This window comes from Cyanistes caeruleus, chromosome 7 (assembly GCF_971803275.1).
Source record: "Cyanistes caeruleus chromosome 7, bCyaCae1.hap1.1, whole genome shotgun sequence".
NCBI lineage: Eukaryota > Metazoa > Chordata > Aves > Passeriformes > Paridae > Cyanistes > Cyanistes caeruleus.
In genome coordinates this window covers 35133673-35160915 of record NC_141707.1, presented here as the reverse complement: position 1 = coordinate 35160915, position 27243 = coordinate 35133673, and the positions used below count along the sequence as shown (strand labels likewise).

The 27243-nt window shown below is 39.7% G+C and overlaps 1 protein-coding gene and 1 long non-coding RNA gene across 41 annotated transcripts in view; one reads left to right on the top strand and one right to left on the bottom strand.

Moving 5' to 3' along the window:
• Window positions 1-25473, top strand: part of LOC111932316 (uncharacterized) — a 38378-nt gene extending 12905 nt beyond the window's left edge. Inside the window, exons 7-8 of one of the 2 annotated variants that reach the window (XR_015289539.1) lie at window positions 11969-12086; window positions 24228-25473. This is a non-coding gene — a long non-coding RNA (uncharacterized LOC111932316). Of the gene's footprint in view, window positions 1-4349; window positions 4444-5367; window positions 9521-11968; window positions 12087-24227 lie in introns of those variants that run through there. The other variant, XR_015289540.1, reaches the window with a different exon arrangement.
• R3HDM1 (R3H domain containing 1) overlaps window positions 1-27243 on the bottom strand; it is a 49870-nt gene that overhangs the window by 5992 nt on the left and 16635 nt on the right. For 4 of the 39 annotated variants that reach the window (XM_086898626.1, XM_086898627.1, XM_086898628.1 and 1 more), the window contains 16 exons: window positions 26040-26099; window positions 25818-25958; window positions 23240-23348; window positions 23048-23143; window positions 21705-21742; window positions 21572-21622; window positions 21195-21421; window positions 18506-18763; window positions 15832-15986; window positions 14408-14509; window positions 10965-11219; window positions 10376-10496; window positions 5709-5863; window positions 5013-5161; window positions 2784-2887; window positions 2017-2184 (listed from right to left, as the gene is read on the bottom strand). In XM_086898626.1, the coding sequence (XP_086754752.1) occupies window positions 2017-2184; window positions 2784-2887; window positions 5013-5161; window positions 5709-5863; window positions 10376-10496; window positions 10965-11219; window positions 14408-14509; window positions 15832-15986; window positions 18506-18763; window positions 21195-21421; window positions 21572-21622; window positions 21705-21742; window positions 23048-23143; window positions 23240-23348; window positions 25818-25958; window positions 26040-26099 (2189 nt within the window). The remainder of the gene's footprint in view (window positions 1-2016; window positions 2185-2783; window positions 2888-5012; window positions 5162-5708; window positions 5864-10375; window positions 10497-10964; window positions 11220-14407; window positions 14510-15831; window positions 15987-18505; window positions 18764-21194; window positions 21422-21571; window positions 21623-21704; window positions 21743-23047; window positions 23144-23239; window positions 23349-25817; window positions 25959-26039; window positions 26100-27243) is intronic. The other 35 variants (XM_086898631.1, XM_086898632.1, XM_086898634.1 and 32 more) reach the window with 15 other exon arrangements.

The window sequence follows — 27243 nt, the reverse complement described above, 5'->3', positions numbered from 1 at the left end:
AAAAAAGAGACTTCTTCAAAATCAAACTAAACAATGTAGCATAATATTAAAACTACATTAGCTTTTGTAAATTGTATTTGGAAATATTTATTACATGGGTAAGTGAATTAACAATGTTACAACATCTCTACTTTCTTTCTAATGGCAAGAAGTTTTACCCAGGTGTTACAGATTGCAATTGAAGCATCAGGTATCTGGTCAGCTTTAACAGAGGATATAAATTCAGCAGTCCCTGCAAGAGCCACATTGTGAATATTTCTGTTCTGTTGCACAGCAGGATAAAATACAACTCTGTTTATGACTGCTACATAATCAGAATAATGTACAACACAACAGTTTTCCACTGGTAAATCCATAAACTTATCCAGTCCCTATAGTAAACCTGAGGTATGCCAATATAGGTATATAGGTATATATACCTATATACACACTATGTCTAACACACAAAAATGGGTTTAATTTTAATATGTGCATATATTTATGTGTTTTATAAATGATAATAATTTACATCTTACTGGTTTATATACAGTATTTTACTCTGCAACACTCTAGCACACTCTTCTTGACTTATCTCTGTTCTGTGAGAATGGAACACCTAAGAAAACAATGTTTGTCTTTCAGAAACATCTACTGTACTGTCTCTAAGAGAGTGTCAATCTAAAACGCAATTTAAACTGCAGAAGAAAACTTTATACATTCAGAAAATTGTGTTTTTTCTTTTGCTTCTAGTTCCCCAGCATTTCAGGAAATTAAAACAAATGCAATTCTTTTCCTAACCAAGTACCCTGACACAATGAAGTGTCATACAGTGCATAAGTCAGTTTGCAGACACTTTATGACCTGTCAAATCCCATGAGAAGGGAAACCCAGAAATCCTTCAAAGCCTTCCCAGCTTTACAGTCTGGTCCCTGTAACACAGCTCTGCTGCTTGTCTGAGGACCTGCTCATTTGCCCTACCTCAGAGGCCTTCACTCAGCATCTCAATGTCTTCACTTAATGAAAAGCACAAGCTTTGATTTATTCCCCAGAATTGGCTTCCCCATAGAGGGCTTCCTCCTTCCTGAAACTTCCTTAAACCCCAGTTTACAGTCTGAACCAGGCCATCAGAACTGCACAAAACCAGCACTTCCACGATAGATAGGAGGGCAGAAAAACAAACTAGTGCACAGCCCACTTTCAACATTCTGAAATGACAGTCTTCCAGAATTTAAAGCCAAACAAACTTGAAGCGAAATAGAAACCAAACCAAACCTGCCCATGAACTGCTAATCCAGCTATCTTGCTACTTATTTGCATTTACCTATTTACTAATAAACAGGTTCAAAAAATACCTTAAAGATAAATGTCTGTAAGAAACACCACATCTGAAACAGAATCTAGGTCATTGATCTAGGGTTGTTTAATCTAGTGCTTGCTTGCAAAATACTGAGATAGCAGAATTTGAGAGTATCCCTTTTTTACCAACCAAGGCTCTAATGTATCGAATTCCCTAGTAGCAAATAAAGACAGTGCCACTGTGGTCACAGGATTGTTATGTAATCTCTTCTTTGGTGGCTAACCCTAGTGCTCTTATTTTCCTGACCAGTCCATCAATTTTATGGTTGAACCTTCAGAGTTTTAAGTGTTTGGATATTAACTTTTATAAAGGTTTAATGGATTGACAAGATCTATGTCAACACTGCTTTCAAACACATTGAGGCTTCTGTTTGCAGGTCTCCGAAGTATTCTGTAGATCAAAACCTTCTGAACCTGACTTAAATGTTTCTGCTGAGTAACATTTACCTGCTAAGGGTGGCTTCCAGGCCATCCCCAAGCAGCCACTGTTTCACTTAAATTCCAAGTTACCATTTTAAAAGATACAATAATAGCAATACAGATGAAGAATTTAAGAAAAAAATAAAATCAGAGACGGCACTCAAATTGAAGTTGTTCTAGCAGTTAGCCATGAAACCAATCTGAAAATTTACAACAGGTTCTAGACAGAATGGTTTAGATGAAAATCCCAATAAAATATACCTTTTTTTGGCTGCATGATGGAAAGACCAGTGGGTGAACTTTTACATGATGAGGGTGGAGACACTATGCTGTAGTGCACAATGGAAGCAGCCTGCTGTGGCTTTGACTTGGATGAAGGTGGCAATAATGTAGGAGGTGATGGCTTCTGACTTGAATGGTTGCTATAAACTATGAAAGTAAAAGCAGTAAATAAGGCTGCCATAAAAACAAACCACCCCACACAGCTCTGAAGTACCTTCAGCTTTCCAGCAGGTCAAAAAGCTACCCCACAAGGCTCAGTTTTCAAACTCCTCTTAAGAAAATCACTGCTCCTACTCTGTTAACTGAAATCTAGAAAGGTTCTTGAGTAGAAGAGCCAAATATGCTGCTTCCAAAATGTACCTCACTCCTTCTGTCAAAAGGAAGCCCAAATCTCCAAGTTTTCAGACCCATCTGGCTATTCAGGAAAGGATGGAAGTGATTCTGCTGCCAATGTATGGTTCCCATGTCTGTCTTAACCCACCAGTAGATGTGCAAGGCATTATGATGTATGGTATTGGATTTTTAAAAAGTAACTTGAGATATTTCAAAGATAAAAAAATTTGAGATTTCAAATTATTCTGCCTCAGGGTTAAAAATGGAAAATAAATTCAAAAATACAACAAAAGAGGAAATAGAATACAGCAGTTAATTCTAAGTCAAACCCTTAGCAGCAAGTATCCAACCACCCAGCATAATAATAGCTAGACATTTTTTAAGCTTATCAATAAAAACTTTGTTCTCCCAACCTGCACACTGCTGTCCTTGAAGCTGCTGTGAGTTGCATGGTGATGATGTTCTAGGAAACTGTATCTGCTCTGATCCAGGAGGCTGCAAATATCCTACAGATGAACTGTAATAACCAAAAAAGAACATGACTAACAGGCATTTATGCTACACTCATTTAATCACGACTTCTGCATTTGCTGTGTACATGTACTGCAAATCACTGAGCTTTTGTTAATTTTAAATCAGTAATATTCCCACCTACCCCTGAATTCATTCATTCTTCAGAAGACTGAAGCTTCCCACCTCTTCCTTAGCAAAAACACGTGCCCTGCCTACACTGAGAAATGTATTAATGCACCTATATTGATATTCTATTTTTGTGTCCATATATCAGCATAAAGACATGCAGAACAATAATAATAATAATAATAAAAACTCAATTTGTTGTCTTGCTCACTTAAGCAGAATTAGGTCTCAGTTAAGTGATCCCCACAGTCCCTGCCATGAGGATTTGGGATGCAGTCCCTCAGCGGGGGGCTGGCCCTGGGCAGTTGGGGCACAGCTCTGCCCCAGGGTCCACTGACACAGCCCAGGGAGGAGATGGCTTTTTCCAACAGGGCTCCAGGGGATAAACAACCATTCAGCTGTTTGCAAAATGTAGGAAAAGGGTAACTTTAAAAAAAGTTTATTTATACCAGGTAGATTTTCAGGGTAATCAGGGGAAAACTAGGTAACAGACATAGTTAGATTCTATTATTCTATTATAATTCTGTTAGATTCTGCTGAGCATACTAATGCTCAGCCAGAACATCAAGCTGGTGGACCACAATCAGAACAGTGCATATAGAATCCTGTACTAACAGATAAACATTCTGAGAATAAAACAATTCCTTCAAACTGTGGAAAAAAAGAGTGGGTTTAATCTTCTTGGACCTACTATTTTTACCTATGTTGTCAAAAGTTTTTTCCATCCTTTGTCCCACAGGTCACTTATATAATTTTAAGATTCCCTTCCATTAAAGCAGACAAAACCAAGTGAAAACTAACACAGTTGCTCTCACACAGCTTCTGATCTGCCTACCGATTCTAGTTTTCAGCAGTGACCTGTAGGTTTGACACTCAGCTCCTGCAGAACAGCATTCTGCTTTCCTTGTTCAAGTGCTGCAGCGAAACTATTCTGATGAAAGTAAGATGCTGTCACTGGCTGCTAGTTTGCTCTGAATTCCTTATAAATGAGAGGGACATTCTAAAGTACACAAAAGATCAAGCAACCAAACTTAATTCAAGAAAAGTCTAGAATTATGCCTACCTGGGACTTCACTGAATCTCAAACATAATAACTACAGAAAAGGATTAAAAAACTTTCAGATACAAAGAACAGGAATTCAGATTTAAGTAGACAAAACCATGTGGTGATGACACAAATACTACTGAAGTCTGCACTCTCAAAAGGATGAACAAGCTTCACACTGTTGCTGCTTGTTTAAAAGCTCCCAGGTATTTTTAGATGCTGCACATTTGTAAGTTCAAAAAAACTTGAGAAAGGAAAATTTGTAACAAGCATTAATCCTAATGAATTCTCCTAGGTACTTGCCTATCTGTTCTCAAATAGACTGCTTTGGGGACACGGGTGTATATTCAGGGAGGGCTGTACATGCAGACCAATTTGCTGCTACCAAGGTAGGTAAAAAAAAAGAAAAGAAAAAAAGGTTATTTATCAAACAAAAGCCAAGTTTCTATACTTGTTACACAGCCAGCTTGGTGCCAGCAGGCCTCATCTAAATTAAAAATATGATAAACCTTTTCCCATACAAAGTTTCAAAAAAGAAGTCAGTCTTTTTCTGGGATTCAAATTACTTTTCCTCTACACATTATTAATGTAATATCTTTGACAAAACCAGTGAATATGGATAGTCCTCTTAAATATTACTCCAGAAAGACTGAGCTGCTGAGCACACTGGTGTTTCATGGGTAAGAAATGGAATGCAAAAAATTTAAGAGGTGGAACTGCAGTAAAGTATTGCTGAAAGTGCTATGGAGACTGTTTTCCAGTCCAACAAGTACATCACAATTAAAGCAGTACTGCTTGTTTCGCTTAATTGCATAAGAGCAAAAATAGAGTATATATAGGCAGTCCATAAGTCTGCCTTTAAATTAATAGTTTAAATATCTGCAGTACTAAAAGCAGTTCCTGTCGGTTCTTACAAAGCCACTAAGCTGCTGAGAAAGCAAGTATCAGTTAAACTTACCTTAGATTATTCTGTTGACCTGATGGAATTACACTGTAGTAGACTGGCATTCCTGTGGTGGGCAGCCCTTGGCTGGACTGACTGGGAATTATAACAGGCTGCTGATATGTCTGCTGGGGCACTGCTTGGGAACCTTGAGGCACCGAAACCTGCAACAGGCCACACAGTTAAGATTTTCTCCTGCAGACAATGTTTCTGCCTCTTGACTATCACCCAGTTGAGATAAGAATTTAAAAATAACCCCAGAAATGAAAAGATCTGGAGTTCTCTAAATCCAGAAGAATGATGATAACATTAGCTAAAATAACAATGCTCTAGTAAAAAAAAATTCTTTACATCTTCTTCCCTCCCGCAGTGGAAATGTTGGCTCCAAGGGACTCCATGAAGTAACAAGATATTTTCTCTACAACAGAAAGTGGAGTGGTGGGAAGGAAACCTTCCAAGCTTTTCTTCCACACCCTCTGAACTGCAACTGACACAGGACTTGGCCTTCAACAGGACTAGAACTTGTACAGTTGTGACAGTTTCTTGTCACTTCAGTTGTGGGTTTGTATCTTTAGCTTCTGTCCCCAAAGTCACTTTTGACACCTGCTTGCAGATTTCTACCATTTGTACCATAAAGCAAAGGACTTAAAGAAAACCCCAATGCTCAAACCCACAGAAGAGTCATTGGAAAGTTACAAATACATTACCCACCTGATATGATGGCACTGAGGGATATGGAACAATCACACCTTGAATTTGATTCCCAATGTTGTTGTGTTGGCCACTGACTAGATTTTGATTCTGAGACTGCTGAACTCCAACTAAACCCTGGTAGTTTTGCTGCTGGTTGGGCAAAATCTGGTAACCTGAAATTATACATTTAAATCTTATTTTGAAATAATGAACACATTTTAAGCATAGTTGCTTATGCGAAAATACACGTGTAGCAGTTTCCAATGGCTCGTTTAATTGGGCAGCTTCACAACAGTTGAACTTACCATGCATATAAAAAGAAGCCAAAATTAAAATTAACAGATTTACTCATTTGGATTCAGCATGAAATATTATCCATACTGTTTGCAATGCTGCTCCCACATGCGTGCACTATTCATTTACACTCTGGCTTACATGCATTAACACTTTGATTTAACAGGTGAAAGCTGGAAGCACTTGAACAAAGCATGCTAGACAGGATCAAACCCAACTCATTGTCTGGTATTGTGAACAAAGCCATTCCAGGTACTTCAGTTTGAAAATTCTATATATGCAAAATTCAGCTTGGACTTCAGGTGCCCCAGGGGTCAGAGCATCTTGACTGCAATTCAAAACTAAATCAGACTTCAGGAAAATTTGCATAAGGCATGTGTGCAAATCCTTTCCAAAGGGGAAATTTCTTCTGAAATCTGTAATGCTAAAACCAACTGGGGACTGAGAGAAATCTTCCAAGTTCAAGCCATGTTGGTACACAGTGGAAGATGTTTTATAGTCAAAAGTTTTCTTAGGGATACAAAGACAGACTTTCTTATTCACCCCTCTATAGTGTCTCTAAAACAATTTATTACTGCTTAAACTGGTATCCTCTCATGTCTTTCAAAAATTGCCTAAAAAACCCCACCTTGCCCCAAAACCCAAACAAAACCCCAAGCATGAGTGCCAAACAGGAAATCTGTGCATTTATAAATTCCAACCTAAACTCCCCCTTTCCTCTTTTTAAAAAGCATTTAGCAGGTAACTGCTACCATGATCCAAACACATGCAGAACACAAGTTCTTTTTCTCTCGTGTTCTATCATACAGGTGTGCACTACTTACCACATCAGCAAAACCCCAGCACAGTCAGTGTTTCTGAGACAAAGCCAGTTATCCCTCCAGAATAACAAAACTGGGCTTGTCAAGATGCACTGACGGCAAGAAGAGTCTGTGTTTGAGTTGGACACATTCACAGCCCACTGACCTTGACATTCCCCACGCTTCCTACCTTGGCAAGGAACTATAATAGAGCAAATTTAGCTGCAAAAACTCACTTGGGTTTTCTTTAAACTGTGCTAAATAAAGGCTTGGTCTATTCTGAAAATAATTCAGTTAACATAAAACACCTTTTTGTGAGCAGCACCCACCGATGTTCATTGATTTCATCCACACAGGGTACAATGAACATTGTGCCCTAACAGCCTCAGCTGGCTCTCTATAGAAATTGCAACAATGAACAATAAAAGAAGACTGTTAATATAATCAAATATTGCTTCAGAAAATTAAAGGGAAGAAGGTTCAGTTTGTTAAAACCAAGACAGCTATTCATTAGAAACACACAACACTATAAATATTTTCAGAGGACTAGACAAAACTTCAGAACAATACATGCTTGAAGTAGGATTAGTACTTAGAATTTCTAAAGCAGCAGAATGGGGAGCTGTGGTGTGACAGACCCAATCAGTGCAGTCAGAACCCCTCATACTCCAGAAATTGCAATGGACCCATAAGCAGTTCTGCAGCCTTTTCTGGCACTTGCGGAGACAGACACAATCAATTCTGCAAGCAGAGGGAACTGGAACAATACAAATTGGCTGCCACGAAGGTTCCCCAGAGCGTTCCAAAGAATGCTCTATTTTTAGCTGCAGTTTCACCTCTGCATAGAGTGGGCTGACAGAAATGCAGCACTCAGCACAAACCCCACACCTGCCACAGCAGATTGTCCCATTACACAAAAATACTCTGAAACTGGAGGTAAAAAAGGAGCAGATTTCTTAATATTTACATAATTCAAAAGAAATCACAGTTAATATAAGAAAAGTTAACTCACAGAATATAGAAATACATTTTCTGAATAATGCATTAGGAGTGAGAAACCATATATTGAAGAACAGAAAAGCAAGTACAATCACTTGGTTAAAGAGCTGGAAGTTGATGATCTTGGTTATGACTATTACCATTATTAACTTCAGCTACTGTTACAACTGGAGTAGTTTTATCCCTGGCTTGTGAAGCAGAAGCCAGTTGAACTGCAGCTGATGTTCCTACAGGAAGTGTAGTTCAGGCTGGATTTTTAAACAACCTGTGGTTAGGTCTCATGGTAATTGGGCTCACATTAACATGGCAATCAGGAATGCTTTTTTTCTTAAGGAGAGTTTTCTTCTCCCAACATCTTTTAGGCAATGAAAGCATTTTTATTAAAAGCAAACCCCCCAGAATATTTCACCTGAAACCCCTTTAAAAAGGAAGCCAGGAAGCAGCTGAAAAAGAGACCGGTTCACTGTGAGAAATGTAAACCTCTCAGACAGTGTTACGGCCCCGAATCCAACAGCTCATCAATAAAGTCAGGCCACTCCTCAACATTAGACCAGAAGTGGCTTCAGTTGCCATGCTCTCAGAAGCTGTCATCTTTTATCTGAATTTGTGTTTGCAAAGCTATTTCCTAGTCAGTAACCCCTTTCTGAGATGAACAAACCCCATGGCTTTTCTGTAATGCAAGATTTGTAACACTCATTTTGGCCCAGGCACTTTGCTATATGAGCCAAGTATGTGGTGCCTTTGGCTCAAAACCACACATTGCTAATAAGCATCAGCCACTTCAGGTGTAGCTTTAAGTCAAATTAATACAAACATCAATGGTTTAAAATAAATTACAAGGGAGAAAATTTTCAAATACACCATCTTATGAGGTGTTTCCAGAACAGGTAACAAGACATGGAACCATCAGTTTCTAAAATGCTGATTCAAATTTGCCTATAAAGCATTAAGTGAGAACCGGCAATGGCTAGAGAGCAGTTTGGAGATTTTCAGTTAAACAGTAATTATCAATTTCTGGTAAGATCCTTCTTTCTCCTATTAGTGCTGGTAAACACCAAGTTACCAAACACTGAATAGAATTATTGGCTGGACCATCCCCATACTACCTAACCACAATCCCCTGATGTCAGAGTGCAGGTACAGGGCACATGATCAAAGCAGTAGTGCAGCTTGTCCGTGCAGCTTGCTTATTTTATTTCTTCCAGGACAGAGAGGAAGTTTATCTGCTGACACTTTCCATCCAAAGGCAGTGAAATTCAGTTAAAATACAAAGAGCCAAAAACATATAACAAAGGAACTTACCTAATAGCAACCTTTGCACCTTATCACCCTGTGCTTTCCAATTCAGACTGGTTTGTTTAGGTACAAATATACACTGAGCTCTCTGAGTTGGGGAGTTTGTGTGCTACTCACACAGGGTGTCCCCACAGTGAGAAGTAATCCCCCTTGAGCCTCAGACTTTTTGCTATTAAGTAGTCTAGGTATTAAACATTCTGAGGAAGGAAAGCAGGTTGTGTAATACAGTTGGGTAACACATCTTTAACACCAGTGGATAACAAGTTGCAAAACCAAGTCATTTGTTTTCCTTTGAAAAAAATCTTTGTGAATTGAACCCTGAATAACTGCATCAAGTGTTGCTACTATTGGAGCACTTCCTAGAAGAAGTGCAGAAGAGGAGCCATCCCTCTTACATGCTGCTTTATAGGACATAAATAAATCCAGTTAATATTTCTAAAAGCTGATCTTCCATCCTGTTTCTGTAGAGCAACATATAGCTGGGGGCAGGGGAAGGAATTAAGACCCTCCTGAAGGAAAATCAGAAGGATGTTATGCATTCAACTAAGAGCTGGTAAAAAAGCCTGGTCTTTAAGGATCTCTGCCCTAAAACATCACTAGTTACTTCTGAAAGTTTTGACCATGAGTCAGGATATTACTGAGAAATAATTTGTTTCAGTAATACAAATCTTATTGAACAAGTCATAACAATATTTAGAAGTACAGATTGTCAGAATAATGGTAGCCTACAGTTAAAATCTGTAAGGAAAAAAAGGACAACAAGAAAGGAAGGAGATGGAAATCAAGCTTGCTAACATTCACAGAAGGGTAATTTAGACAGTTGAAAAGTCTTTACTAAAATAGGTAACCATGTCAGACTCATTATATGTTCCATCCAATACCCTGATACTTTTAATCACAGGACAGAAAGACAGAGTAAAGCAGTATCATCAATATCTTCTGTACAGCACTCTTTTCATGCCACAGCATCTAAGATTGGGATCTTTAGCTTAGAACTTTCAGTTAAGGTTAATCAAGTTATTAGTTACTAAGTTACAAATCTTTAAAATTATTAACTTTTAAATTTTAAAACCTCTATTATTAAAGTTACAGCCTGAGCCAGTCAAAGGAATGGCTTGAATTCCAAATTTCATGCACAAGTTCCGCAAATTTTTCCACCTTAAGTTAGTTACAGCTTGTATTCTACATTTGATCCTCTACTTTATTTGATATTTTACAGCAAAGTAAGTTTAAAATGAAAAAGTGGAAGAAAAACCACACCAAGTTCTAATGAAATGCTGAAAGAGTTGAACCAACCTGTCTGCTGGCCAGGCTGCGGCAGGGCCTGGTTCTGCTGTGTGCTGTAATGGACAGAAACAGGGCGGTACTGCTGGCTGGAGTGCGGGTACTGGTTGGGGGTACAGTAACAGGGTGGCATCTGCAAAGGAATAATCAGAAGGTCGTTACCTGCATGCAGCTTTAGAGAAGGCAGACATCTAAATGCAGAATCCGTAAAACAAAGATGCAAAATTTATTAAAAGGTGCAATGGATTTTAAATAGTTCAGGGATTCAAAAATCCCTTATAATACATAAATTTCCTCTTTAGTGGCCAATTTCTCTACTTTCCTTGTCAAAGCAACAATCTCCAATTTCCAGCAAGGGGCATTTGAGAGACAAGAAAACTATGCAGAACATGAGCTGGAAGTAAATAGGAAAACCCATGTGATTGTTGCTCCTCAAGTAAACTGAAGTCATTCATTACAAACCACGGACCCAGAAAAGACCCCAACCCCGGAACAAAAGCAGAGCTGCAGTTCTGCAGAGAGCCCCAGACCGAACGAAAAGGTGCTGAGCAGAAGAGCGGGGTCAGTTTTTCCCTGCAGCGTTCAGTAGGGGCCGTGGTACCTGTGGCACGGGCTGCTGCACATATCCCTGCTGCGGGAGCACGGGCTGGCCCACGGCGTGCCCGGGGCCCGAGTAGGCCGGCGTGGGCTGTGCCGCGGGCGCGGCGGCGGGCGCGGCGGTGAGGATGTAGCCGGGCTGCTGCGGGGGCTGCAGCACCATGCCGGGCTGGAACAGCGCCGGGCCCGGCTCGGTGCCTTCGGCCGGGGGCTGCCGCGCCAGGCTCAGGTGGCTGAACTGAGATCCCAGGTTGTCTTGCTGCAGGCGTGGGAAAAACAGGAAAAACTACATTTGCAAATGCACGTTCAAGGAAAAGAAATAAAACAGCCAAATAGCTCCGTAAGTTTCAGACCGTACGTCTCACGTTACTGGGCAGTAGCAACAGCAGCCAAAGAACAACAGCAAAGAAGATGGAACAGTAGCAAATTATCTTCAGGGCTGACAGCAGGAGAGAACATCCACGTTCAGACTTCACGCTTTTCACTGCAAATATTTTGCCTTTTGGATTACATCTCCCTTTATCTACTTATAGTGAGAATTCATTTGTCAAAAAGAAAGTTCAGGATTTGTGTCACTAATGATTTTTGACTAGACTCCAAAACTTGAGTGAAAACATCTAATCTCAGTTAAAATAGCAGGATGCGTTAGGACTGCTGAAGTAAATTTTTGGTTTTAAGAGTTTAACATAATGAGGTTCTAATCCTGAATTAAAGTACATTCCTCCAACTCAATTATCTACATGAAAAAATTAATTATCTTTTCATCTGAAATCAAGTAACCAAAGTGAGAAATGTGTTCCAGTGGTCACTTTCTATCTGAGTTTTATTAACAGCTGAAAAGATGCCACTGATTGCACTGAGGACTGCGAGGGTCCTGTGGAATCTGAAACTTCTGTTACTGTAACCCCAAGCTCCTCTTCTTAACAAGCAATTAAGAGTCGAATTAGCAACATACTGAAAATTAGCAGTGATCACTAACTAGTATTGCTTTTTTTTTCTGCTAAACAGGAAGATGTGGTTCATACCGCCAAAGTGGACTCTCCAAACATGCAGGAACATTAACACTATTGCAAGACCACTTGGTCTTAGATCATCCTGAAGATAGGAATTAATCAAGATATGTAAGGCAAGCTCCATCTTTTACTGATTAGCTACATTCACATTTTATGATGTTATGCTTTTTTTAGTTTCCAGGCTAAAGATATTATTAATTACTTTCGGAAATATGAATTTGCACCTAAAGCTGAATTTAGTGTACCTTTAGTATGTATTTAGTACATCTTAAAAAGCCTTATTTTCATTAGATAGTAATCTAACTTTGGTATTTCATTCCTTAATGGTGCCTATTAAATGCAGCTATAATGCTTTTCTACATTGGATTTTACATTCTGCTTTTCCAAATCTGGAGTTTGAAGAGAATATACTGCATGTGAATTTATCTTAGCTCTAAATATGTCTGAAGGATGAACCCAAGGCACACCACAGTGATTTCTGTTACACTACCAGTGTAAGTAAAGTCTGACCTGGTCACTTTGTCCTGCAGTGACAGGTATGGTACAAGCAGGATTCAGCCCTGGAACATGGCATTCCCAATAAATGGAGAAAGCACTCTCCTGGTGCCAGCTACAGAGGTGCTACACTTGGATTACAATCCAAGACCATCAATCCTTTTCATTATGTTACATAAGTTACCATCAGCAGGAATAAATTCAAACTGCCAGGGCACTTAGTATTGGAACCAATTTCCTGAATGTGATATGCTTTGAAATTACTACAAACAGGAAGGAGTTGTCTTGTCTGCTTTAGCACCTATTCAGACTCTCAACTTCAGAAGCAACATCTCTATTGAATTCAGCTAAAACTGTATTTATTATAAGACATTTCTGATTAATGTTGAAAATTAGCTATTGTACAACACTGTGGTGAGTTAACCTTGGCTGGCTCCTAAGTGCCCCCAAGTCACTCCATCCTTCTTCTAATCCTTAGCAATACAGGGGGACAAAATATGATGAAAGGCTTATGGGTCAAGAAAAGGACAGGAAAATCACTCACCAATTACTACCACAGGAAGACTAAATTTATTTATGCTAATTAATAAGAGAGTAGGATAGTGAGAAATAAAAACAAAACTAAAACCAACTTCCCTCAACCCCACTGTTTCTTCCCAGACTCAACTTCACTTCCAAATTTTCTACCTCCTCCTTCAAGTATCACAAGGGATGGAGAATGGGGCTTGTGATCAGTTCCCAGTCATGACTCTACTGCTTCCTCCTCCTCACTCTTCTGCTCCAGTGCGGGGTCCCACCCACAGGATACCATCCTTCCCAAACCTCTTCAATGTGGGTTCTTCCCAAAGGCTGAAGTCCTTCAGGACTGGAGTGCCCTAGTGTGGATCCTACCAGAAAACCTGCTCCTGAAGGCTTCAGCTCCCTTCAGAGCACCTGTGGGATGCTCCAAGGGCTGCAGGGCAGATATCTACTCCAACATGGTCCTCCATAGTCTTCAAGGGGAGAATCTGCTTCACAAGAGTCTCCTCCCCAGGCTGCAGGCTCTGCTCCAGCACCTGGAGCATCTCCTTGCTCTCCTCCCCCTGGCCTCAGTATCTGCAGATTTGTTTCTCCCTCCTCTCCCTCACACCCTTTTCCAAGCACACTCAGAGGTGCCACCAGTGTGAATGACTGACTCAGCTTGGGCTGTGCAGTATCAGCCCTGGAGCTGCCTGAAATGGGCTCTGCCCAACGTGAGGCAGCTTCCAGTCTCTTCTCCCAGAAGCCATCCCTGCAGCTCCCTGCCCCAAAACCTTGCCACATAAACTTAACATAAACGAGCACTCAACTCAGTAGAGTATCAGAGCAGGCTTTGACCTGGACTCTAGTTCAGATTCTCCCTTGGGTAACAACTCTCCTTTACTAAATTTCAGTTTCACTTTGTGTGGCTTTTCTTTTTTTTTCCTGGTTTCTGAGAGACTAAGATATTTTATTTCCAGCTTCTACTTATCAAGCAATGGATACTAGAGAAGAGAGGGTGTTGAAAGTTCTACCAAATAGGCTACGAAGAGGTAACCAGAAAACATCAGAGCAGCTGATCCCTCAGAATGTATTAAGGTTCAGCAGAAGAGTGAGCAGACAATAAGAAACAATGGAAAGAGGTTAATCCAGAGACATAAAAAGGTAGTGACTGGCTAATGAAATAGCACTGAAAAACTTCCTTTACAAAGGGAAAGGGAAATAATGCATCTCAAAATACAGAGATTTATAGGCAGAGCCTTAATTGCACATATTCCTGCTGAACATGAAATGTTCCCATCTCAGGCTCTCAGGTGCTGTGTCACTGTGATGGAGAGCCAGTCACTACCCTGGTACCACAGGGCACTCAAACAGCCAAGCAAAGGTCAGCAGCCACCAGAGATGAGCCTGTGCAGGGAGCAGAGAAGAGAAGGTGTAATACCACAGAGTATTGCTGTGCAGAGGAGGCTGGCAGGAGCGGGGGTGGGTACGACACTGCAGAGTACTGGACAGGCTGGGAGGAAGGCTGCAGAGCCCGCAGAGGCTGCAGAAACAACAGGGTTATGAACAAGGTTAACACCAAAGTAAGAGAAGTGAAAACAAGTATTTTGTAACAGAAAAGCAACTGTGCTCCAGAAGAGCAACTTGCTCCACTCTGAGAAACAGATGGATACTTCTTTTTTCTTAAGCTTAAGACTGCATAGAATGAAAACAGAAGTAACTCTGAATATCTCAGTCTCCCAAAAGACAGTCATTGCTTTATTTGTTACACGCTATATTAGCTAGGTCAGCAAATTGCTTCTAACATTTACGTGCGTTTTAAACACAAGCTCTTTCAAAGCATCTAAAGGAAGAATGAATTTACTAACCATGGATTCAAACATACTACTTTCATTTATTCAACAGTAGTAAAATATTTTCTCTAGATAGTTATCATTGCTCATATGTCAGGCAGGATTAATTCCAGCATCCATTCAGAAGGGAATCAGAGAATTAGTACAGATTTTGTGAAGAAAATGGCAAATACTACATACACACTTCTGTGAACTAGAAAGAGTACAAATGAGACTTTTCAACACAGATCAGCTCTACTGTAGCATACCCAGCTATCTGAACAGGTTTAAACAGGGAAAACAAACAAAGGTAAAAGGTTTAGATGAAGTTCTATAAATAACTTTTTGATAAAATTTAAGAACCATCTGAAAATACCACAGGAGACTAAAGCCAGTACCTTGGTGCCTGAAATAGCTGCTGTGGAGAGGGAGAATTCTCCCTTCTCCTGTCCATATATTTTGCTTTTCTTCTCCTTCTATGGCTGGGACAGTCTTTAATCTGGCCTATTTGACTAAAGTCTTGTACAGAACAAGGATAAAATACATCCTGTACTCATGTGTGTGATTTTGTGAGCAGAATGGGCTACTCGTGAGATGTTCATGCTGTACCAGTCCTGAGCTACTCCTTCTGTGCCATAACTCCTGTTTGTGCTGTACAGCCCAGGAATTCATCTGGCTGAGAAACAACTCTAAAACAAGAAACCCAAGGTTCCAGTTGGATTAACTCTCTTCCCGGCTGCCAACTATACTGCTCTTAATGCCTGGGTAACTCAACAGTGCATTAGGGATGAAGGCAGAACTTCTTGGTAACAGAACATTTTCATACTAAAATTCCTAAGTATTTTTAAGAAAAGCTGCTCTACTATGTTGAGCAGAGCTGATAGTTGTGAGGACTAGGAGGGAAAAAGCCCAGTTACCCTGATCTGTGACTGTTCTTCACATCCACTGCAGAAGAATAAATGGCCCCCCTGCCCCTGTTCCCAGAGCTGAGTGAGAGCCCCAGAGTCCCTGAGCATGTGTTTGACAAGTGCACCTGTGAGAGGATGGGGTTTGCTCCGGGCTGGTGCTGGCCAGGGCTGGGCAGGGCTGGCTGAGGTGCAGCTCCAGGCACTTGGGTCCTAACAGGCTGCTGAGGCAGGGGAGGGTTGTACACAACTGCAGTGCCATCGGGATTGAGGAACGGCTGACCTGCCCAGGCGAGAGACAACAAACACAACCAGCTGCACCATCTCAGCTGGGAGAAAATACACAAATATACTTACAGCAGGCAAAATTAATAAAATAATAAAAATGAAAAATAAGAGAAATCATACTGGTTTATATGACAGATTCATGCCAAATGCCCACAACTATAACAGCAATGACTACATGCAGCTACAACCCAAAACACTTCAAAAGATACCCCAGTCTTTACGTAGTGATCACACATAAAAATTTCTTATATCCTACTCAATTTGAAATTGATTTTTAATCAAGTAGATTGAATATGACAGGAGTAATAAAGGAAAACTCCACTAAAATACTGTTTTAAGGATCTCTTAAATATTAATCTCCTTAACAAATGTGAAAACCAATCAGAACACAAGAGAGCTTAAAAGGAAATATTTTTTGAAAACTATATAAAGCAATAACTGCCCTTGTATTCCCGTGACTGCTAATGAGATTACTGATAAAGGACTCTCTTCCCTCTCTTAGATTAATTGGCTTTTACCTTTCAAAATAAATAACATAGAATTATTCTCCTATTTAATAATTTGCAACCTCAATATTACAGCAATGGGCCAATGAAAAAGAGCTGAAAAATAAACTCCATAAATGTAAATTATAAAAGAACTCCAGTGATTTCTTTTTGTTCAGAGTTGGAAAAAACCAAAACAAATCAAAGGAACAACAGCCTGGCTGGCAGGGACCTGTGCCTACCTGCTTAGTGACATGTGTCCTGCATTGGCTTATTCTGATGCTTAAAGGGCCCAACACTGATGTAAATTTTTCTCTTCTCTGATTTAAAGATATTCTTGTCCTTTCCAGAAAGGTTTAAACTGAGCCTAAAGCCTTTGCACCCTGACAAAGCAGACCAATGCTCCTCCAGGCTGCTTGGTTCCTTCATATTTAAATGCAACTGCCCAACATAAAGAATGAAACAGTTACTGAAGAAAGGACTGAGGAATTCTTGGCAGACACAGAGGAAGCACCAACAAACTTGCAAAAATAAGCTACAGCAGCTGGACTGCAGCTCATCAGGTGATACTCAACTGAGCCCAATAGATTTCTCTTTAACACTCAAGAGAATTGGCAATGTTCAATAGGGACTGAGATTCAATTATTTCCTTCTACCACTTCCTGCCAATCACCAGAGCTTCACTTATTTACTGGAATGGCTGGGTAAGAACTGTCTCTTCCTAATTATTAAGGCACAGAATCCTCTGTCAGAAACTCTGAGGAGCCAGCTCTGCTTTGGCTGGCATTGGAACAATAAAGCCAGAGGAACAATTACAGAATATGATGATTCGAGTACATTGGAAATCAAAGTTTATCTGAACCTAAATGTTCCTCATTCTCAGTGTTCTTTATCTTCTATAAGAAGCTCATTAGACATTAACATAATTATGAAAGACTACTAATGAACTTAGCTCTAAGATGACAAATACATTCTCCTCCAAATCCAATGGCTATCTATGAAAATTAGGTCCTACAGCAACTCATTCGTAACTGAATTTTTAGCAATTGATTCATACTAAGAAAAAAGAGAAATTTATCTATTTCAATGTTATACCTTCTAATTAAAAAAAATATTTACATGATCATTTTAACAACCCCAATGAGAAACATTTTGCTTCAAATGTCACGTGCAATTATATTCAAACATAATCAAGTCTATCTACAGAACGATGGTAAATATAATCTGAAGTATTTTCTTTTCTACAATGAAAAAAATCAGTATACTAAAATTAAAATATATAATTTCCTAAAATTATGATCTTTTACATAAAAGGTAAATTAAGATTTTCAGTACTTCCTAATTTCTATGATCAGTAGAAGTTTGTCTAGAGATTGGTAACTCATTATTTAATCCAGACAAGTTATTACAGATCTCCTTGCACCTACATTATGATGTATAAATTTTCTACTACTGGCTAAAAAAATACCAGTACTGGCCAATAACACCACCACTGATTTAATCCTGTTTTAAAGTGACAAGGAGAAGCTTAGAAATAGCATTTCATCCCATGCTTCTTTTTGCACTTGTATTAACTCAGCCTTGAGCATAGAGATGTTGAGTATGTTGCATAAAAAAAAAAGAAGAATAAGTTCTTTCAAGTCAATATAAATCCTTTCTCAGGCCCTCTCCCCTCACTGAAACTGTTTCATAGTAGCACTGGAAAAGACATTTTCCTCTCCTGGAAAAAGCTGAGACAATTAAGTTATTCTGTGCTCTGGACAGTACGTCATATGATTTTCATATTTTGTGCAAATCACTCATTAGAATTTTACATGGAAGTTAAAACTCTTTTAGAGAAATTCATGTGAGTTTACTCATTCTTTTGATCCTCCAGTCATGCATCCTTGTTAAATTAAATGCATTGAACACAACCACATTAAAAAATAAAGGACAAAGGACAATATTGACATGAAATCTTATGCAAACACTCGTGCATTTTTTACCAAGTTCCCCAGTGTAACAGAGACACCCCCAAGCATGTACCAACCTGTTTGAGGGTTGACCAGCACACTGCCAGGCGGGATGCCCGCTGCTTCCAAGGGAAGCAGAAAGAAGCTACTGCCAGCAGCAGGTGCCACTTGCCCACTCATGCCACCATCAAAGGAAAGAGAGTTACTAGAGCTGACAGTTGGATACACGGCAGGCGTGCCAGGAGAGGGCTGGCTTAGAGCTGGCACTGGAAGAGGCTGCTGGCTGTGAGAGAGAGAACCCGTGGAGGACCCTACACTACTAGAAGACTCTGAACCTAGGAAAGGAGTAACGAGAAATTGGTTTTACCTGGAGACAGTGACATCATGCTCACTTTAAAATATACACTTGTAAGTGCTCACCCTGAAAGCTCAGCATAAAGCACGTTATTCAACAGCAGCCTTGTCAATGGACTCCCCCTCCATCTCCCCTGGAATACCTTTACAAGGTCCCTTCTGTGAACCAAGGGTCAATTCAGCACTGCTTTGCACTGCAAAGTGAGGCTTTCATATCTAGCTGGTTTTTTGGTCAGAAAATGCAAACCTGTACCTCCAGAATTCATGGAAGTGAGGCAAGCATGGACCAGTTTCTTTCCAATCCTGGGGCCAGATCTTCTCTGACTCAGCTGCTGGACAATTTGCACTACATTAAAACCCTCAATGCAATTTATTTCCTCCTCTGACAATCTGCAGGCAAAAATCAAGAATACAGCTAGAAGAAATGAGGGTAATACGGTAGCATTAGCCTGGCTTTATGCAGCAATTCAAATTTCAAAGGGGTATGAAATAGCCAATTGCAATCAGTAATCATTTTACAGATATAAATGACAATGAATGTTGCAAGGCAGTGGAGAACCAGACCCTGAGCTTCCTGAAAGCCAAGGCATGCAGCTAAAAGAAATATTCCAAAAGTTCAGTATGCAGAGATCTGTGGAACTGCTGTTCCCAGGTCTCTCTACACTTGGAGCTTTAGGTACACAGTTTAGCAAAGACTTAGCAAAGAAATAAGAAGTGTGTGATACTTGCAGTACTTGGAAACAGAATATAGTTGTTTAAATTTACAAACTCCTCATTAGCAGCCTCTATACAATCTAGAAGAAAAAGCAAGACTCAAAAAGCACTCCAATGGAATTTATGTACTGCTTGAAGTTACTTTGCACTCTTCCATCAATGTTGCTAATTGTAACCCTTCTACTTGTGCTTTCTAAGAGAGCATAGCTTGAAGCATTGGTCTTTTTTATTGGTGAAATCAAGTGAAAGCAAAGCTGTTAATTGTAAACTGGGCGAGACTGCACAACCCAGCTCTGCAAAACCATCATTGCATGAGCAGAGTTACTTGGATTCATTTCCAACTGTATTCACTTCTAGATTATGCAGAGAAGTGAGGCTGAAGCCATCATAACCAGAGCTAATTACAGCCCTGAACAACATGAACAAACCCAAGCTCAACATGTGCCAAATCACCATAAACTGAACTGTATGAAGCAACAGCCATGAAGGTGAGCATTCCAAACCTGGAATGTCCAAAACTCTCAGAATGCCAAAATAAAGTTTCCAGCAAAACTTTTTAAGAATCCATTTATGTGCTTGAAATTTAGCCAATGAAGATTTCTAAGATTTTTATTGTCAGGCCGCAGCTTCTTTTCAAGCTGTGCCAAACAGCATCACTACACTGCTAAATGGAATAACTCCGAATGATGGCACAGTTCTACAGCAGAAGTACCTTGAAATGTTTTGGGTTTTTTATACAAGTATACAATGGACAAACAGAATTTGTTACTGTTTTACTGCATTAAGATATAGCAGTGTGGCCAGTTATCTAAAAGGTAGTGGTAATCTAAGGAAAAGCAAAAAATTTGAAAATAGATCCTCATTAGAAATCAGCTTTATAAATAAGATCAAAGCCAATATTAATAAGGCAAGCAATTATATTCTGCTTTTTTAGAGTTCTATTTCAAATTCTGAAGCAGCCCACCAGTAACCCACCCATGTATTACAAGTCTCAAAATTCTCCATGGATTAGCAACTGGATCAAATTATGTTGGCATTCGAGATACGAATATTTACTAATTTTCATTTTTGTCTCACAGAAGATTCATTCCCATATTTTTTGAGATTTTATTTCCACATTAATTACAAGTTAACATCCTTTGAAACCCTGACTCTTATGAGTATTTTCCCCCAACATATTTGAATCTTAAAATTAAACAGTACGCTTTGTTTCACTGATGTCATTTCTCAGCATCTAAAAATTAATTAAGCATTTTAGCTATATTCATTTTAATGTAACAGAAGAAAGAGAACACAATAAAAATAACTACCAATTCATAGGCTTTTATGCTGTTGTATCTGAGCTAGAAGGATAGCAGTGCACAGTTTCCTAAGACCGTGCAATGCAGCTTTGCCCCACTAGAACCAAAGAGCTGCACTCCAAGTATTTGATACAAAAATATTTCTGGTAAAAAACATTTTCAAACCCTTTGCATGAGATCAAAGGCATTGAACTTCAAGCCATCTACAACACACTTGAAGATTCTCCTTCCAAAGTCAGAAGTGTTCACCCCATTTGTGACATTACGGCTCTAGGGCTGGGTGTGTTGATATTCCCTATGTGCAGCCCCTGTATCCCAAGGGAATGGGATGCACGGAGCCTCCCCACCCGGAACACCTGCTGTGCCCACCCAGCTCAGCCCCCAGAACCTGCTGTACCTGTCTTGGACAGCCTGCCCGTGCTCTTGCTGCTGCCAGAGCTGTCCCCACGGCTCAGCACCGAGATGCCGCTGAAGCTGCTGGCCTTGGTGACCGCGGGCTTCAGGTTGCGCAGGGAGCTGTCAGAGTCGGTGCTGCTCCAGGGCCGCGGCTCGCAGTACCGCAGCTCGGTCTCCGTGCTGCTCTGGTGGCTGTTGGCTGATCTCCCCGATGCCTCCTTATTGATTCTGCAAGTTACAAACTCAACTTTTAGCACAAGCAGCGCTTGCAAATTAAGGGAAAAGAAATAAAAAAAAAGAAACAAAAAACAAGAAGGAAAAGATAAATGCATGCAGAAGACTTTGGGTTTTGTTTTTTTAAAAGAAAGCATCAAATACCTAAGTATCTGTCGTCTTTGTTGTGTACTATTAGTTTCCTCCTCCTGGATTCTGTTGACATTTTAATAAGATAACTTAATATTTATTAAGAAAATAGGAAGACAAAACAGAATTAAACAGCAAATTTTCTTACCTTTTATCAGTGAAATAATTCTCTTGGGAACACAGGGACTGAGGGGCAAAGAAGTGCAGAAATTAATATGAATGGCATCTAGAACCCCTGCTACAAAACACACAGCAATCTGGAATCTTCTGCATTATACACAGACTTCTACAGCACCCTCTTTATATTAAGCTGCCTGAAAAACTTTACCTCTTGATGAATAATTTCCATGAGGAAACAAGACAATATAAAAAGGCCCTTGTGCAAGAAATCAAAGTCAGCATGAGGATAGTTACAATGCTGCTCAGTTGGTTTCTATCAGACTTTTTCTGAAGTTACAGTTCTTCCCTTAGGCCTTTGGTGTTTTCTGTCACTTGCAGCTGGTGTGTAATCCCCAGGGCTGTCACAGCACCTGAGCTGCCTTGTCTTCTGCTGGGAAAGGTGGAGGGGGAGAGGCCATTGCTGCTGCAGTAACTACTCAATGCCCTGGGTACCAGTCTGGGTATGCTACAGAGCACACAGAACAGAACCAAAAAGGCTGCTCCTTACTCAAATTATGTTGTCCTTGACTGTGACTCCCAACATCTGGCACAAAGCTTCTAAGAGTGTAATACATGGTAAATTAAGATGCAAAAGGAAAATGTAATTTTATATCCAAAAGTCCATTCTTCTTGTTTGTAACTAAGGTGAACAAAAAAAAATAAATTAGCCTCTCAAGAGCTCATTACTCTCTTCAGAATCTGGTATTGGATGTGCAAGAGTTAGAGATAAATGTCAGAAGTGGATTATTAAAAGTAACACATATTTTTAAAGACATATCTGTTCTGTTTTACTCAACATAATCACTACTTGCAATTGAATTGTAGCCCCTACAATATTGTCCTGCAGGGTATCTCCAGTCAAGAGATCAGACTGCCAGATTCCTGACAGGAATTTCATATATAGGACCTCAAATCATTTTACTGTGGTTGCTATAGATACAAGTGAGAAAAGAGTTTTTTTGCTTTTTAATTTGCTTGGGTTTCTTCTTTTAATTATTGCTCTGAGCAACTGAAATGATTGCAATACCCAAACTCCATAACTTAAATTGCAGTGAGGGGCGAAACAATGCAAAAGGGGGAAACGCATTGCACTAAGTAATGCTAGGGAACACTCCTCAATAATTCCTGGGTTGTTTGAGTTTCATACAGCAGCAATTAGAGAAAACAGAAGATTTGTCAGTAATTGCAGTATCATTTAAAACTCACTCAAGGCCACACTCTCTTATCTGCTCAGTGTCATCCAGAAATAGAAAGTTTTCTGAAAAGCCACCTGTGCATGTATGTGCATGAAGGGTTCATAGCAAACAGTGCCAGATTGGCTTTGATACGTACATCTTGTGCAAATATCCTTTCTCTAGCTCTCTGATATTCTTCTTCACGTTCTTCTATGGATTTACTTCTTCTGTCATCTTTTAATCGTATTCTCATCTAAATTAAGTGGTACAGTGTCAATTTAAGCAGGAAAACAGTAAGAATGCACAGTCAAACAGAGCAAGTGGAAGGAATAAACCACGTGTGCTTTACCTGGTTGTCATCTTTGTCTAAACTAGAGTTATCTCTCTTAAGGATGTACCGCTTCTGGAAGTCATCGCTCTTCTCATCCTTTATATGCTCGCAAAACTTTTGGTCAGGTCTGGGAAAAGTTGTTACAAAGAAAATATTTATGTTTTGTAAATATACTGCACACACAGTGGAACAAACTGAAATATATTCAAGAGTAATTTAAAATATACTTAATACTCTAACTGAAAAAAATAGATTTTGGCTGTCTGGGCAATGGAAAAGATGAGGTGCACCTCTGACAAATCCTGTCCTGAGGCATAACAAACCTGCTTTTAAAAACCTCTTCCTCCTTCAAAGCTTTTGCTGCAACTCCCAATTAAGGTGGGAAGCAAACCACATGCCTTTGGGGAATCAGAAGTGCTTTTGAATCCCAACTGGTGCCATGCAATGGATATTGGGCATGCATGGAAGTGAAGACAGGTGTTTGCCGCTAGAGCCGCAATACCTCAGAGTTCATTTCAAGGGAAAACAGAAGAAAGAAGGTGCAGGAGAAAGCACTGAAACTTAGAAACTTCTAAAACAAAATTAGGTAGAAATGAGTAAGAGAAGAACAGTATAATGCAGGCAAGCAAGAGCTTCACAGTCATATGGAGAGAGTGAAGCAACAGATTATAAATATTGCTTTGGTATTTTATCTATTTTGTGAAAGAAAAAGTGTTTTTTTCAAATCCTTGTTTTTAAAGAGAGATACCAAGTACCTGAATAATGAAACTACTGATATCATAAGAGAAGAGCTCAGACAATCAGGAAGTATTTGTCTAACAGAGGATAAAATAAATATATGCTCTTCTCTATTTCTGTTATTTATCATTATCTAGGACTTCTGGATGGAGTGAGGGGAGCTTTTTCTATGAAACAGCCAGCCCTGCCTATTGGGTACTGGATGCCCAAACATAATTAGCAGGCATTTCAGAGAACCTTTAGACTGTCTTACCTCTTTCTCTTAAAGGTCTCTGATTTTACTGCCCTGCAATCACCAACTCCCACTCCACTGAGACGTGCCAGTGTGCACTGGGTGGTTGATGTCAGTAAGATCCCTGCTCGGCGAGGGAGCCGCGAACCTGCCTATGAGGAAAAGGTAAGTTTGGCTTTATTCCACATGGAGCAGATCTCCAAGGTTTTCTTTCTACATTCTTATTTTATATCCAAAGTGATTTAAAATAAGAATATTAAAAACATCAAGAATCTTTATGTCTGCAGGTTAGATGAAATGCCTGCTAATTAGTAACTACACCTACAGGGGCTTCCAGAGGCCACAAGCTATTTAAATATGGTCTAAAATTTTTTAAAAAGCATAAAAATGAAATAAGCTTTTATTAGTTCTTATTCCACAGTTGAAGTGCTAGACTGAAGCTTGAGTCTGGAGATGCTGGTAGATGCAAAGGCAACAGATTTTAAATGTTTGGCTTTCTAGGTCAATTTAGATATAGATTGTACAGCCAAAGCAAAAACACATACATACATAATACAAGTATTCAACTTATATTTAGGCTATATATGTTTCTAAAACTTCTGAGGAGAAACTGTTTACTTAAGTGTAATTTCAGTGTGGCATATTCAGTCCTACTGACTCTAAAATAGGGCGGATAATTAGATTTTTTTCCTCTCAAAGCTATTAAGAGTGCACCTAGAGACTGAGATTAGGATGCAGGCGCTGTAAACTCCTGTTTTCACATTCAAGACCAACAAAAAACAGTCAGGCAAATGCTCTAAGTTAAAACTAGAAACTAGGTGGCATAAATATGTCAACGCATTAGACCTTTGTCTTTTTGAGAGAGAGTGAAGAGACAGAGCAAGTACAGAGGATGGAGAGAACAGCTGGGTCCCTTGAATGAAAGTCTTAATTCCATACAGGTTTCAGAGTTGCTGTGGCCCCAGTGCTACTTTTTCTGCAATATGGATTTTGCTGGGGATTTCTCCAAGAACTCCCCAGCCCTCACAGTAAAGCAGCACACCATGGCTTGTTAACCTGGTTGACATTTCCACTGATGTCTGTCTCTCCTGCTTTGTTTATTTGTAAGGCCATGAGAGATCTGTAAGCAACGTTATTGCAACAGAAGAACTTCAACAGATGAATTTTCCCAGTAGAATTTTACAATACAAAAGCCAGAGTTGTGCAAATCCCCTCCCTTCACCAAATCAGAAATGACCTCCTTCTAAGATAAGAGCTGGCTCTGCTATCCAAAAGAAACAAAGAATGCACTTTGTACACTTTACTAGTGTAAATCTTTAAACAAATAAACAGTTGCTATAAAGTGGTATTTCACAGAAACAAAGTTAGAAATGCATTCTGCCAGAAAATCAACAAAAATTCTTAACTTAGAGATAACATCCATCTTTCTCCTGAAGAACTCAAACATGAAATAGATCACATTATTACACAGCAAGAACATGAACAGTAAAGAGCTCTCAACTACCTCTCCTTGATGCCTGCTCCCAAGTGAGGAGACAGACCTCACCTGCTACAGCAGCACTGCCTCACACATCCCAGGCGTTAGATCTATGCACCAAAAGGGTTTTTCAAGGCTTTGACACTTACATTCTTGTATTGCTAGTTTTATTTACTATGACTGACTTCCCACTCTGGTCCACGTTGTGCTCTAATCCAAAGTAAGCAGCTACCCTGTGCAACAGCATTCTATGGTAAGATGTCATTGGGGGAAACTTTTTTCTTGGTACTCTGGAAGAAAGGAATAGTAGCTTTATTAAATAAACAGGAACACTCTTGAATTCTTTTTTCCTATGAGAGTACAGTACTTACTCATTATTACCAATGAAATCTAAAATTTCCTGTTCTAATTTCAGCAGCATCATTCTGTCCCTGAAAATAAAAACACAGCAACTCACATATGAGACACTCCAATAACTGCAGTTGTATTCATCTTAAGAATACACAGATCAGAGCTGTGATCAAGGGATGATGGCAGACTGGAAATAGGACCAGCAGGTGTCAAATGCAGAATTTTTAGGACAAAGTACTCTTTTTTTGCTATTGTGTATTGAACCTGCCTAGTGAAACATGCTGTTTAGCTCTCAGATATCAAGAGTACACAGATCCTCCCAGAAGTCCCTGACCAGGAGGCTCAGCAGAAGTGCAGTCATGGAGAAGACAGGCTCCAGGAGGAAAAGCAGCGCTGAGGTTGTTCCTTGTTGGTTGGTGTGGGCAGGGAGATGTGCAGAGGCCTCAGCTGGCCCTTGGATTGTGAAGCACATCAGGGGATCACTGAGAAAGTGATGGGACACATTGCCAACAACCAAGGCCTTAAAGCTGGCACATGTGGCAATGTGCTGACATATCAGAAATACAAAAAAGCTAAAATTCAAGGTGGCAGGAAGGAACATTGTTCTTGAAACTGCTTGAGTTGGTTCTAATAAACTATTAAGATGCAATGAAATCCAATGATGCACAGTTCATAAACAAGTAACTAAGCTTCCCAGTCACTGTGCATGGAAACCCATGGATATCTTCACCTACAACTCCTTATTTCCACTGGGATGCTTCCTGGCTTCTAACAGGAACCACCTAAGAGTCTCACAGAGGGCCGTGTTTTTAATTTTACTCTACAGGACTATGGTTTTGGCCATATTATGGCTCATGTCACATTTTTTCTGAATAAAATAGAATCTAAATAAATTATCACATTGGAAGTCTTATCTATAATATGAATGAGTATCAAATAGCAGTAAAACAGCTTTTGTGGCAGAGCAAAATTGCACCAATTTCATTTCTTGCCTTCTACTACAGCCACAAAGCCAGCACAAAACCCCAGTGAGGGAAAGAACAAACAAGAAAGGGACAGAACAACAGAACCAGGTCAGCTCTGTTGCTAACATATGATGGACTTGGATTAGGTCAGATTTGGTTTCTGATGTGCAGAATGAAAATCTCTAACTACAGTTATATGGTACAGCTTAAAAAAATGCCTTTATCTATAAATTCAGTGCAAATTAGATTTTCAGAGCAG